The sequence below is a fragment of the Colletotrichum higginsianum genome, chromosome 9 (assembly GCF_001672515.1).
Source record: "Colletotrichum higginsianum IMI 349063 chromosome 9, whole genome shotgun sequence".
NCBI classification, from domain to species: domain Eukaryota; kingdom Fungi; phylum Ascomycota; class Sordariomycetes; order Glomerellales; family Glomerellaceae; genus Colletotrichum; species Colletotrichum higginsianum.
Genome location: NC_030961.1, coordinates 3336713 through 3350830, shown reverse-complemented (window position 1 = coordinate 3350830; position 14118 = coordinate 3336713). Strand labels below are relative to the sequence as shown.

General features: G+C 57.8%; 2 protein-coding genes across 2 annotated transcripts; both read left to right on the top strand.

Moving 5' to 3' along the window:
* Positions 1 to 308: 308 nt before the first annotated feature.
* On the top strand, positions 309 to 2236 carry CH63R_13214 (ABC transporter ATP-binding protein ARB1; the record flags this gene model as incomplete). Its single annotated transcript, XM_018308188.1, has 3 exons — positions 309 to 851; positions 908 to 2049; positions 2110 to 2236. 3 exons carry the CDS (start codon positions 309 to 311, stop codon positions 2234 to 2236), a joined length of 1812 nt encoding a protein of 603 aa, XP_018152605.1.
* Positions 2237 to 6527: 4291 nt separating this feature from the next.
* Positions 6528 to 13468, top strand: CH63R_13213 (SNF2 family domain-containing protein; the record flags this gene model as incomplete). The annotated part of the gene is made up of 2 exons (XM_018308187.1): positions 6528 to 7133; positions 8237 to 13468. 2 exons carry the CDS (start codon positions 6528 to 6530, stop codon positions 13466 to 13468), a joined length of 5838 nt encoding a protein of 1945 aa, XP_018152604.1.
* Between the last annotated feature and the right edge of the window lie 650 nt (positions 13469 to 14118).

The window sequence follows — 14118 nt, the reverse complement described above, 5'->3', positions numbered from 1 at the left end:
GTGTTTCGCACCGCCGCTCTTTGTCCTGTCGGAGAAGAACATCGAATTTTTCTTCCTTTTCTTTCTCTTTTTACTCCTACACGCCTCATCCTCTCCCCTCCTCCTCCTCCAAGTCGAACTTCTTCGCCGACTTGATACCTGCGTGACACTTCTTCGTCGTCAACGCATCGAACAGAAGACGGGTTTTTTCTTGTACAAAACCTACTTCCTCTCTTTTTGTTCGTTTTTGGGCGACCACTAGTTCCCCCGCCATCGCTTAAAAAAAACACAAGCAACCCCGCCATCACCACACAAAAACCATCGTCATCATGGTTTCCTCATCCAAGGAGAAGAGACTCGCCAAGAAGGCCGCCGGAGGCAAGGTCGACAAGAAGAAGGCCTCCAACGGCGACGATGGCCCCGCCACCGGCGCCGATAAGATGGACGAGGTGAGCCGTCTCGCCGCCCAGATGGACCAGCACGGCATCTCGGACCGTGTCACCACCGGTGTCTTGGCTTCTACCCAGGCCAGCAAGGACGTCAAGATCACCAGTGCCAGCTTGGTGTTCCACGGCCGTGTCCTCTTCAACGACACCACCCTCGAGCTCTCGTACGGTCGCCGCTACGGTCTCCTGGGAGAGAACGGTTGCGGAAAGTCGACCCTTCTCAAGGCTATCGATGCGCGCGAGTTCCCCATCCCCGAGCACATCGATATCTACCTTTTGAACGAGGGTGCTCCTCCCACCGAGCTCGGTGCCCTTGAGTGGGTCGTTACCGAGGCTGAGCGTGAGATGGACCGTCTGGACAAGCTGGCCGAGAAGATCCTCGAAGAGGATGGCCCCGAGAGCCCTATCCTGATGGACCTGTACGAGGTATGTATTCTCTAGCCGTCCCATGCCGGTGATTCAAATGTCTGACAGCCTCGCAGCACATGGAGAAGATGGACCCCGCGACCTTTGCCACCCGCGCCTCGCTCATCCTGACGGGTCTGGGTTTCAACAAGGTCACCATTCACAAGAAGACCAAGGACATGTCTGGTGGATGGAGAATGCGTGTCGCTCTCGCCAAGGCCCTGTTCGTCAGACCTTCGCTGCTGCTGCTCGACGACCCCACTGCCCATTTGGATCTCGAGGCCTGCGTGTGGCTGGAAGAGTACCTCAAGAAGTGGGACCGTACCCTCGTCCTCGTCTCCCACTCCATGGATTTCCTTAACGGCGTGTGCACCACCATGATCGACATGCGCTTGAAGCAGCTCCTGTACTACGGTGGTAACTACGACATCTACAACAGGACTCGCTCCGAGCAGGAGACCAACCAGATGAAGGCCTACCAGAAGCAGCAGGACGAGATTGTTCACATCAAGAAGTTCATTGCCAGCGCCGGTACCTACGCCAACTTGGTCAGACAGGCAAAGTCCCGTCAGAAGATTCTCGACAAGATGGAGGCCGATGGCTTCATCCAGCCCGTCATCCCCGACAAGGTCTTCACCTTCCGTTTCGCCGATGTCGAGAAGCTCCCCCCTCCCGTTCTGTCTTTCGACAACGTCACCTTCTCCTACTCTGGCGACGCCAAGGATGACCTGTACCGCAACATCGACCTCGGTTTCGACATGGACTCCCGTACCGCTCTCGTCGGCCCCAACGGTGTCGGCAAGTCCACCCTGCTTCGTCTGATGACGGGCAAGCTCTCCCCCACTGACGGTTCCGTCACCCGCCACACCCACTTGAAGCTTGGCCTGTACTCCCAGCACAGCGCCGAGCAGCTCGACCTGACAAAGTCCGCCCTCGACTTCGTTCGTGAGAAGTACTCGGAGAAGTCCCAGGACTACCAGTACTGGCGCCAGCAGCTTGGCCGCTACGGTCTGACCGGTGAGGCCCAGACCTCACTGATCGGCACCCTGTCCGATGGTCAGAAGTCCCGTATCGTCTTCGCCCTGCTCGCCATTGAGAGCCCCAACATGCTCCTGCTCGACGAGCCCACCAACGGTCTGGATATCCCCACCATTGACTCCTTGGCCGATGCCATCAACGCCTTCAGCGGTGGTGTCATTGTCGTGTCCCACGACTTCAGGTAAGAAGCTGCTCTTCGCCAAAAACACGACTTGACATGTTGATACTAACGACTCCCTAGACTTTTGGACAAGATTGCCAAGCAAATTTTGGTGTGCGAGAACAAGACGATCAGGGCCTGGGACGGCTCGATCGGCGAGTACAAGAACTACCTCCGCAAGAAGATGATCACGGCCGGTGCCGTTTAAGGCTAACGCGACGACTCACTTGGTTTTCTGATGCATCCTTCTTCAGCGTATGTGGTTTCTTCTTTTTCCTCGGGCGGGGAAGGGAAAAAAACAACGAGAACACAACAAAAAGTGTTGTTCATGACTTGAATGAAAAAGAGTGCCGCCATGACCGTCACGACCCAGGCCGGGTTGGCTGCTGCGGAAACGGGAACCCCTCGAAGGAGGAGCGGAAAAAATTGGGAAGAAGAGAAACGAGCGGCTACGGGACGGCATTCATCGAGGGACATTTTTTTCAGCATCCATCAGGGCGGCTGCTGGCACGGCATGGGATAGATAGATATCTGCAGCTGCGACACTTTTTTCCCCTTTTCTCTTTTCTTTTTTACCCATCGTCTTTGTGTAGATGACGAGGACAATAGAGGCCACGAGCCATTGATTCGAATACTAGATGCGATGTGTGTTCTTTCTGGTGTTGCTTTCCTGCGATGCGCCGCATAGATGCATTCCGGTACCTGCCTATTTTGAATTTGTAGCCACATCAGTTTAATACTACAGTTGTGAATCTAATCCGAGACACGGATGCCAACGCTGGTTCCTCAGCCGACTGAATCGAGCTGACCAACGAGTGCGGCATTTCCGTTGGGAGGACGTGAGCGGGGATAGCAACAGCAATTCTTTCAACTGGGAATTGCTTTGCAAGGGCCGTGCTGGAGGGGAGGATGACGATTCACGTGATGAGGCAACACGACGTACTACTGGCACAGACACTGACTGACTGGTACCGGTGGGCTGTGGACGGGCGGCGTGGAAACGGCTGGACGGGAATTTCGGGGGCGTTGGCGTTACGGAGGGCCGGCCAATCACGTGGCTGGGGGAAGGGGGCGGCGGATAAACGGGGCAGGGGACTGTGAGCCGGAGGGATTGAGTGTGCTTGGGTTGCGGAGGAGAACGATTGGGAAAGGAGAGGTAGGCAGTGAGTGTTGTGTGAAGAAAGAAGGGAACGGGGGACAGCTCCTACAGAGACCCCGAGAAAACCGAGAGGAGAGGTCACGATTGAACGATTACGGCAAGGTTTGGCCGGTCATATTTTGCCGAGGGGAGAGCGGAGAGTAGAAAGGAGAGAGAGGACAGAGAAAGGAAGGGGGGGGATAAATACGATGACGCCTGGCTACGGAAGCAATGCCAATTCCTGCCCACGTCGCCCCCTTGCGTTTCCATTTTTGGAGCGTGTCTGGGCCGCTTCCCCCGTGTTTCTGTATCGGGGGACATTGATGCTATGGCCGATGGCAGCAAATTAGAAAACCCGTCATCCGTGGCATCGTGGGCTGACAGCGGGAAATGAATTAGGGGGCGGGCGATAGTTGATGGGGGAGAAAGGAGGGTAGGAAATAGCAGGTATGAACTGTGAAGAGTGGGTTGGTCTCTTTTTTTTGTGTTGTACTTGGTCGACGAGGGGGGCGCGGGGACTATGTGTACACTGCAGCAGGTTTCGGAGGAGGGAGGAACACATCGCCAAAAACCCACTCCCCCCGAGGCGGTACACAATCGCCATCGTTAACTGTCCGGACCCCCCAAGATTTCTGATCATCGCAGTCTGGTTTTTTGGAAGGTGCGTGTCTTGGTTTTCGCTCCCCCCTCACATCACCATGGGAGGGAATTATACCGGTAGCGATGTGAGAACCCTAAATACCTTTTAGACTTTATGAACAATACTAGTTGATCAGCTTCCTGTTTTCCACTCTTCTGCCTTTTTTTTTAGTCTTTGTTTTTGTTTTTGTGTTCCTTGATTGACGAGGTGGTGGTGATGATGGGATGATGGGCGGGTTGAGGCCATTCCCAGCCCAGGATTCCGGGGAGGCGGGCTGGGAGCCGACGGGAGCCACTGGCCGTGTTTGGCTCGGACGAACGTGCGGTCCTGCCGCGTCGCGACTGTGATCATGCTGAATGACGGGACTTCCAACAACTCAGTGTGTTGTTTGCTTCTTCCCGACACGCATTGAATGCAAATCCTGCTGGGTCGTTTGCACCGTCGAGTCCACGTCAACGGTCGCGTTTCTCTAATGTCTGGAAGTCAGAAGACGATGGTCCAGAGGGCGGCGGCCAGTGCAGCCGGAGGAGGCGTGGAACGGTGGAAGAGGCGGCTGAAATGCCTCACTGTAGGGCGGCGTACTCCCCAAGTACCGCTCGGTGCTGCACCGGTGTAGAGAAACCTCTGGAGACTTTTCAGCCGTCTGGACTGAAGTGGGGGGACCTGGGCGGACCGGGGACAAGGAAGGCACGCAACCCAAGAGGCTCAGACGTGGCCCGGGATTGGCGGGAGCGTCTGGGCTAGCCCCAAGTTAGCAGCCCGGTGGTGAGGTGCCTGGGCCGCGCCTGCTGCACCTGGCTCCTGGGACGGCGTGGAGCTGGGGGTGGCAGCTGGAAGGTGACGAGAGAAGGAGAGGAGACCATCCACCTCACGATGAATGGGCATCCTCACGGGAGAAGGGGGGAAGAACTGGCAGCCCCCGCGGCTTGTAGGTTCCCACGAGGCAGGAGAGGGGGGCGATGCAGAGGAAAGCGATGGAGATGGATGCAGGAGCAGGAAGGGTACATGCGACATGACACGATCTAGTTCCCATTCCCTCCTTCCTGCTGTTACATTCTCATCCGTCCGGGGTGGTCGGTCATCTGGGGAAAGAAGCTGCGAGAGAGTACGTAGGGAAAATGAGGGGAACGGGAAAAGAAGGAAAGAGGGAAAGAGAGAGAGAGAGAGAGAGAGAGAGAGAGAGAAAGAGAGATCATTTCCATCCCACCACTTCGAGATTGTGTTTTGGCCTTGTTTGATTCTGTTAGTAGTGGGTGAGCGAGTGAATGGACGAGTGAGTGATGATCTAGACACTGAGATTATGAGATACACCGACTCTCCAACCGGGGATGGCAGAGTCAATGGAAAAGTCTGGATTTTGGGAGACTGACTGGAGCTGGACGGACCACACCTCTCATCTGCAGCATCGGCATCGGCTTCGCCCACGCGCCCACGCCCACGCCCCCCCATCGGATCCAATCCCCAATCCACGGCCATCGCACACTCACTCACTCTCTCACTCATTCTGGCCGCTCACTCTCCGTCTCTCGCTCGCGGTCCCAGTCCTCCACAACATTTCCCTTCGCCTTCTTCTTCCCCCCTCCAACCCATTCCCATTCCCCGTCTCCCCTTCCCCGTTCCCTTCCCATCACCACTCACGCCCGCCACTTCTTCCTCATCGCTGCTGAATGCATCGTCGTCGCCATCACAACGCCCTCACAACTCCACAGCAGGGCACCCGGCACCGGCATCGCAGCTCCAGCCACACCTTCAGCTTCAGCTTCACCTCCAAGTAGCTTCGTCCCCCAAATACATCCGGCGGTACCGCGCGGGCCAAAGGCAGGGCGAAGGTGTCATCACGGACATTACTGTTCTCCAGCAAGTCTCCTCGAACAGTCGGTCTTGCGCCTGCGCCCATTTGTCCCATCCAGTACAATCCCACCGCACCTGACCCCCGGCCTCGTCCTTGACTCTCTCTCTCGTCTCCAAAGAGTCAAGTGTCAGAGATTAGACAAGTCATCCATCCACCCGTGGACGTGCCCGAGCTTAGTTCCGACATTCGCACAAAACCATCACCCACACACACGCATACAGACATCCACACACATACACACACACACACACACACACACACACACACACACAGACAGATAGAGAGAGAGAGAGCGCGAGAGACTAGATACGTCCCAAACCACCATCGCCACCCGTTCCTCTCGCGGCGATAACCGAGAACCCCGTCGACCGCCCCAATTCGCATCTCCCCCCAGACGTCGCGAATAGCATCATCAACTCTCCAGCCATTGTCGTCCTGCAGAACCCGCGGACAACCCGCCCGACCGACCCCCTGCACATACAGACCAGACAGACACCACACAAACCTCCCCACGCCAGCTCCAGCTCCAGCTCCAACTCCACGTCTTTTTTTCGCGATCCGCCTCACCTGCTTCACACCCGCCTGCCCAAAACCCTTGACAGCGCGTGATCCAATCAACTCGTTGACATTGTCCACCACCACCGTCGCCGCCGCCCGTCTCCTGCACATGGGTCCGCGATCCTCTCTGTAGTAGCAACCCCCCTCCCCTCCCCATCCCCCTCTCCATCTCCATCTCCATCTCCTTCTTCCCTCCCAATTCCATCACCTCTTCTCTCACGTTGCCTCGCCGTGCACCTAGCAATTCCCCTCCCACAGCAGCAAAGTAGGGTTCTACCATCGCGACGGCCCATCGTCGCAATATCGTCACGATGGACCACCCGAAAGACTTCCGCTCGACGGTTCTGCAGGCGCCCTCCCGTCACGACGACCGCGACCGTGAACGTGAGCGTGACCGCGACCGCGACAATGACCGCGACCGCCGTCACCATCGCGACATCATGAACCCGACCCCCGGCAGCACGCGACACTCCGGCTTCAGCCTGCGATCGCCCACACAGTCTGAGTACCACCACCCCCATCACTCGGCGTACTCGTCACCCAAGGCGGCACCGTCCCATTCGCTCCCGCACCACTCTCCACGATCCCATCAGTCCGGCCTGTCGCATCCGAACTCCTACCCTTCGTCGTCAACGACGTCGACCGGCCCGCTCGCGCCCACGTTACCCGCGCTGGGAGGAGGCGGCGGCGGCGGCGGCGGAAGCGGCAGCGGCAGCAGCTCGGGAGCCGGTCACCATCAAGCTCCTCCGTTGTCGCCGTTGCACCCCCCGAGCGGATACTATCCGCCCCCCGAGTCGCATCAGACGCGCGATAAGCCGACGACGGGCAGCTACTACGATCCATTGACTGATACCACAAGAGAGAGGAGGATCTCGGACGCGGGATGGAGTGGTAACGCGGCCAAGGGCTCGCCCAAGGTAAGAGATATTTATTCTAGTCTGTCTGCCATTGCGTGTTTTCACTGCCGCCGCTGCATCGCATTGGTTTGTAGGCGAATGCGACACGCGGCCTGGGCCATGATCTCCAGTTTGAAGTCCTGGTCCTGCCTGTGTAATCTTTCCCCCGTCGTCACCTTCAAGAAGCTCCCGTCATGTATCATGTATCATGCATCCGATGCATTCAATTAGCGTAGCACCACCGACGCCGACGCCAATACCAATACCAGCACCAGCACCAGCACCAGGACCGGCACCACCAGCAAGCAAAGGAAGGGCCCGTTTGGCCTGGGTTGATTGCTGTCCGTGCTGCAGATCGTCTAGTGGCTGCTGGGTTTGGCGATTGGTGTTGGGAGGGTTTGGTGGTCGTGCTGACACTGGACACCTCTTTGTAATCTCTGGCCGCTGCTTTCCCCCATCCGGATTTCTGGAGTCGATGGCGTGGTGAGCAGAGCAGGGCAGAGACAGAGTGTCAGCAAGAGAGACAGACATAACATCAGGGGAGAGCAGTCAGGGCAGATGAGAAACATGCGGAATGCTTGGATCCCCTATTGTTCACGGCTTCAATGACACCCGCCGTCTCTCTCTCCCCAGTTTTTCTCCCCTTCTGTGGCATCTGCTGCAGCACTGCACTGCACCTCTTGCACCTCTTGGTTTTTTTCCCTCCTGTCCTCTGTCTTGTTCTGTTCCTCTTCGTCCCCTTCTCGCTCGTCCGCGTCTGGCGGCGCTACACCATTTCTTCACGTCACGTATCCATCCATCCACCCATCTGTCCGTCCATCCATCCATCCCTTCTTCCAATTCCCTACCTTTTCCATTCACCACTTCCTTTTTTCCCCACTCTTCCCCTTCTTCCCTTCTCTCCCTCCGCGACTCCCTCCGTCTCTCGCCTCCATCACCGCCACCAGTCCATCCACCATCCCCCAACCGCAGCTGCACGCCCATCTCCAAATTTTAATCCGAGGGGGAATAAACCCGGAAATTCCCAACCTAGCCCAAACCTCAACCCAAAAATTTAATTTCCATCGTGGCCACTTCCATTTCTTCACGTTGACTAATTCTCTCCGTCTTCTTTCATCGACCAGACCGCCCGCGATCCCTACGGTAACTACTCTCAACAACAACCAGCCGAGCCGGTATCTCGAGACTCCCACGCCTACTACAAGAACGGAGGAGGCGCCAGCGCGGGCTACACGTCCCCGTCCGCTGCCAACTTCCCCCCGAGGAGCCCGCGGTCCCATTCGCACTCCCACTCCCACTCCCATCAACCGCCCGCCGGTTCCATCAGCCCTTCCAACAGGGCTACGCCGCACATGACGTCCCCCAGCTTGCGGCATGCCGCGTCGCCCAGCGTGCACGCCGCATCCAATGGCGGTCCCGTCACTTCTCTGCCTCCCCTCGGAAAGCCCGAGCCTTCTACTTTGAAAGCTCCTGCCAGTGTGCGTACAATCCTCGCTGGACACCCTGAGAGACGCCGCCGACCTGACACCTTGCAGACCCCTAGCCGCTCCGCCGATCCCATGTCTTTCTCCAACATTTTGTCCAGTGCAGAGCCCGTCTCAAAACCAAAATCGAAATCGCCCCCTCCCGCCCGAGACGAGAAGGTCGCCGAGAAGGTCGCCGAGAAGGACGCCGAGGAGGATTCCAAACCTCATCAGAAGCCCGCCCCCAAGCCCGCTCCCAAACCTGACCGCGAAAAGCCTCGCTCCACCGAGCCTCCCGTCAAGACCGAGCGCAGCGAGCGCGAAGCCGAGATCGAGCTCCGACCCGAACCCGCCAAAGAGCGATTGAGCACACCTCTCGCCAGAAAGGAGAGAAAGGAGAGGGTGCCGCGGAAATCAAAGTCACGCGCTTCCGATATTAGAGATGCCGAGTCCACTCCCAAGACGAGCCGCCGGTCCTCTTCCAAGCTCGAGGTGCACACCCCCCGCATTCCTTCCAAGCGTCAGGCCAATGGCCAGCCGAAGCAAAAGACCCTCTCCGCCGAGAAGGAGAAGAAGGTCATGGACCTGATTGCTCAGCTCGATGCCGATGCCGACGACCTCACCGACTCTGACCTTGCCGCCGAGCGCGCTCAGTACCAGGAGAGCGGCAACAAGCGACGTCGCCTCATGCAAGAAAAGGACGGCAACCGCAACGTCGACCGACGCGAAGACTTCTCAACTGAAATAGGTCGAAGGTTGGGTGCCCTCGCCGACCTTGGAAAGCGCCGTTATGACGACATCTACTACGAGGAAGCAATGAACGAGGTCCGCGAGCGCGAGCTCTTCGCCGAGAAGGAGCGCAAGAAGGACATGCAACGCAAGCGTCGTCGCGAAAAATCCATGGCCGTCACGATGGAGCAGCAGAAGCTGGCCCTCGAACGCGCCCGCCTGGCCGAGGACGAGACGGAGAAGGCGAAGCACCTTCGAGATGCCGAGCGTGCTAACAAGAAGGCTCTGCAAACCAAGCTCATCCTCCAAAAGGGCATCAAGGGACCTGCTCGCAACCTGGTCGAATTGAACCTCGACGGAGGTACCATGGCCACCTTCCAGGCGTCAGACATGGAGCCCGGTACAAAGCCCAAGAGCAAGGGCCGCAGCGGTCCCCGGCCGAAGAAGTCCAAGGAGCAAAAGCAGGCCGAGAAGGACGCTGCCGAAGCTGCCCAGGCCGCCATCGACGCCGGCGAGGAGCTCCCGGTGAAGGAAGAGTCCAAGATCCGTATCAAGTTCAGCAAGAAGTCCAAAGACAAGGACAAGGAAAAGGACAAGAACAAGGACAAGGACCAGGACGAGCCCGACGTTGAGGTCGAGGGCGATATCGAGGCCGAGGTCGACGACGACACCATTGTCGAGCCCGTCAAGGAGAAGAAGGAGAAGAAGGGCAAGAAGAAGGACAAGGAGAAGAAGGAGGAGAAGCCCGAGGAGCCTCCCAACAAGGACGCCAAGTTCGAGACCAAGGGCTTCCTCCAGATCTACGACCAGATCTGGCGCGACCTTGCCCGCAAGGACGTTAGCAAGACGTACAAGATGGCGGCCGAGTCGTACCAGACCAAGGCGTCCAACCTCAAGAAGACGGCCATTCTCGCCTCCAAAGAGGCCAAGAGATGGCAGCTCCGGACGAACAAGGGCACCAAGGACCAGCAGGCCCGCGCCAAACGCGTCATGCGCGACATGATGGGCTTCTGGAAGCGCAACGAGCGCGAGGAGCGTGATCTCCGCAAGGCGGCCGAGAAGCAGGAGATTGAGAACGCCCGCAAAGAAGAGGCCGAACGCGAAGCCGCCCGCCAGAAGAGAAAGCTGAACTTCCTCATCTCCCAGACCGAGTTGTACTCCCATTTCATTGGCAAAAAGATCAAGACCGACGAGGTCGAGCGCAGTACCGATAACCCCGAGATTGCCGCCGAGAACAAGGTCGACAGCGGGCACAACAAGAACTTCGATATCGTTGAGCCGACTGGGCCCGTCGGCGCCAAGGTCACCGACTTTGAGAACCTAACGTTTGAGGAAGAGGACGAGGAGACGCTACGCCAGGCGGCCATGGCCAACGCGCAGAACGCCATCGCCGAGGCCCAGAGGAAGGCCAGGCAGTTCAACGAGCCTGACGGTCCCGACATGGACGAGGAGGGCGAGATGAACTTCCAGAACCCCGCCGGCATGGGCGATGTGGCCATCGAGCAGCCCAAGCTGATCAACGCCCAGCTCAAGGAGTACCAGCTCAAGGGCCTCAACTGGTTAGCCAACCTGTACGAGCAGGGCATCAACGGCATCCTCGCCGACGAGATGGGTCTCGGAAAGACGGTCCAGTCCATCTCCGTCATGGCCTATCTCGCCGAGAAGTACGACATCTGGGGCCCGTTCCTCGTCGTCGCGCCCGCCTCTACGCTCCACAACTGGGAGCAGGAAATCCGAAAGTTCGTGCCCGAGTTCAAGATCCTCCCCTACTGGGGCTCGGCGGGCGACCGAAAGGTGCTCCGCAAGTTCTGGGACCGCAAGCACACGACGTACAAGAAGGACGCGTCTTTTCACGTCTGCGTCACGTCGTACCAGCTCGTTGTTTCCGACGTTGCCTACTTCCAGAAGATGAAGTGGCAGTACATGATCCTCGATGAGGCCCAGGCCATCAAGAGCTCGCAGAGTTCCCGATGGAAGAGTCTGCTCAACTTCCACTGCCGCAACCGTCTCCTTCTCACTGGCACGCCCATCCAAAATAACATGCAGGAGCTGTGGGCTCTGCTCCATTTCATCATGCCGTCTCTCTTCGACTCCCACGACGAGTTTAGCGAGTGGTTTTCCAAGGACATTGAGTCGCATGCCCAGAGCAACACGAAGCTCAACGAGGACCAGCTCAAGCGTCTGCACATGATTCTGAAGCCGTTCATGTTGCGTCGTGTCAAGAAGCATGTCCAGAAGGAGCTGGGCGACAAGATCGAAGAGGACGTCTACTGCGATCTCACGTACAGACAGCGGGCCATCTACAGCAACCTGAGGAATCAAATTAGTATCATGGACCTCATCGAGAAGGCGACCACGGGTGACAACGACGACTCGGGAACGCTCATGAACCTCGTCATGCAATTCCGAAAGGTGTGCAACCACCCCGACTTGTTCGAGCGGGCCGACACGTCGTCGCCCTTCTCGTTCGGCTACTTTGCCGAGACGGCCTCGTTCGTCCGAGAAGGCAGCATGGTGCCCGTGGCCTATTCCACCCGCAACCTGGTCGAGTACGAGCTGCCACGCTTGGTGTGGAGAGAAGGCGGCAGGCTGTACAAGACCGGCCGAGACAACCTCGCGGCCGGCTGGCGGAACAAGAGCCTTCAGCACATGATGAACATTTTCACGCCAGAGCACGTCCGCGACAGTCTGGAGGGATCCGACGCCTTCTCGTTCCTGCGCTTCGCCGATGCCAGCCCGGCCGAGGTCTACAAGGCCAGTCACGAGGATGTTTTTACTCGCGCCGTCGAACTGTCGCAAAAGAAAGATCGCCTGTCCCTCTTCAACGTTGCCTATGACGAGCCCGAGGACATCAACTTCACACCGGCACACACTCTATTCAACATCACGGCCCGGAATAATCGGAAGCCGTTGACCGAAATCACTCAGGAGGGTCTCCTGGCCAACCTCATGAACGTGGCCCGAGAGGAGTACGACACCAGTGGCCTGGGACGTCTGGAGCCGGCCGGCCGGCCTCGCGCGACGGCGCCGCCCATCGAAGTGAGCTGCTGCAGTCGCGGAACGGCGCTCGAGACGGAGAGTATCCTTTTCAACGTGGGCATGCGCAAGAGCCTGTTCGGCCCGAGCATCCACGAGGAGCGCGCCATGGTCACCGAGAAGATTCCTCTGGAGCGCTTCCCGCCTCGCAAATTGCTCCCTGCGCCCGACAACGAGAAGAAGAAGTTCAACAACATTGCCGTCCCCTCGATGCGCCGCTTTGTTACTGACAGTGGTAAACTGGCCACGCTCGACAAGCTGTTGACCAAGCTCAAGGCCGAGGGCCATCGTGTGCTGCTCTACTTCCAGATGACGCGCATGATCGACCTCATGGAGGAATACTTGACGTACCGCAACTACAAGTACTGCCGACTCGACGGTTCGACCAAGCTGGAGGACCGAAGAGACACTGTGGCCGACTTCCAGACGCGGCCCGAGATCTTCATCTTCCTGTTGTCGACGCGTGCCGGTGGTCTCGGCATCAACCTGACTTCCGCCGACACCGTCATCTTCTACGACTCGGACTGGAATCCTACGATCGATTCGCAGGCCATGGACCGAGCCCACAGACTGGGTCAGACCCGGCAGGTCACCGTGTACCGCCTCATCACTAAGGGTACGATTGAGGAACGGATCCGGAAGCGTGCCATGCAGAAGGAAGAGGTGCAGCGTGTCGTCATCCAGGGAGGTGGTGCCAGTGTCGACTTCTCTGGCCGTCGCGCTCCCGAGAACCGCAACCGCGACATTGCCATGTGGCTTGCGGATGACGAGCAGGCCGAGCTCATCGAGCAGCGCGAGAGGGAACTTCTGGAGAGCGGCGAGCTTGAGAAGCCTCAGAAGAAGAAGCCCACCAAGCGCAAGCGGGTCGTGAACGAGGACATCAGCCTCGACGAGATGTACCACGAGGGTGAGTTACAGCCAGCCAGCCATGGCCCGGACGACGGCACTAACCAGTTGACAGGCGAGGGCAACTTTGACGATAACCGCGGGGGCGCCGCCGGAACCTCGGGCACCGCCACGCCTGTTGCTGAGCCCGACGCCAAGGGGTCCAAGAAGCGACGCACCGGCGGAGGCAAGAAGGCCAAGACGCTGAAGCAGAGACTGGCCGTCGCCGACGGGCAGGTCTGATAGACAGGCCCTTATACGAAGTAAGAAGAGCGCGATTACAGCAAAACAAGAAGCCAGTAGTTGGCACGAGGAGCAGGGCAAACGGTCGTATGGATTGTAGCAATATGGATTACGGATGGAACACTGCTGGGCGCGCGAGATAATGCCTGGCGTCGGAGCGGAAACGCGATTTGCATCAAGACGACGGGCCGCCCGCCTCTGCGTCTTTCTTTGACGGTGCTGCGGTTCATTTGTTAGACTTTTTTTTTTTACACAAAAAAAGCTTCTTTTGTGTGTACTTTTTTTTCTTTTTTTCCTTTTTCTTTTCTTCTGCCTCTTTCAAGACTTGGGGCCGATGCATGTTAGCCTTAGACGGCTCTTGGTTTTGGGAGGATCCGAGACGCGAGGTGGGGACTATTCAGAGGGAAACAACATTCAGAATGAGTTGTACGATGGCAAAAGGCTTGAGGCAGCGTTCCGATTGGGGGGACGATGAAATGCACATGCCATGCGGCTGTATTACTACTACTTGCTACCTTAACCTCGGACGAATGGAGCCGCCACTGAGATGAAGACTGCCGTTGCTGCTTATAATGTTTTGATGGGAGAGACTCGTGAGCTTGGGTGACATGTTGTCATGGTTCATGGCACTTACTATTCGAAACATGTCT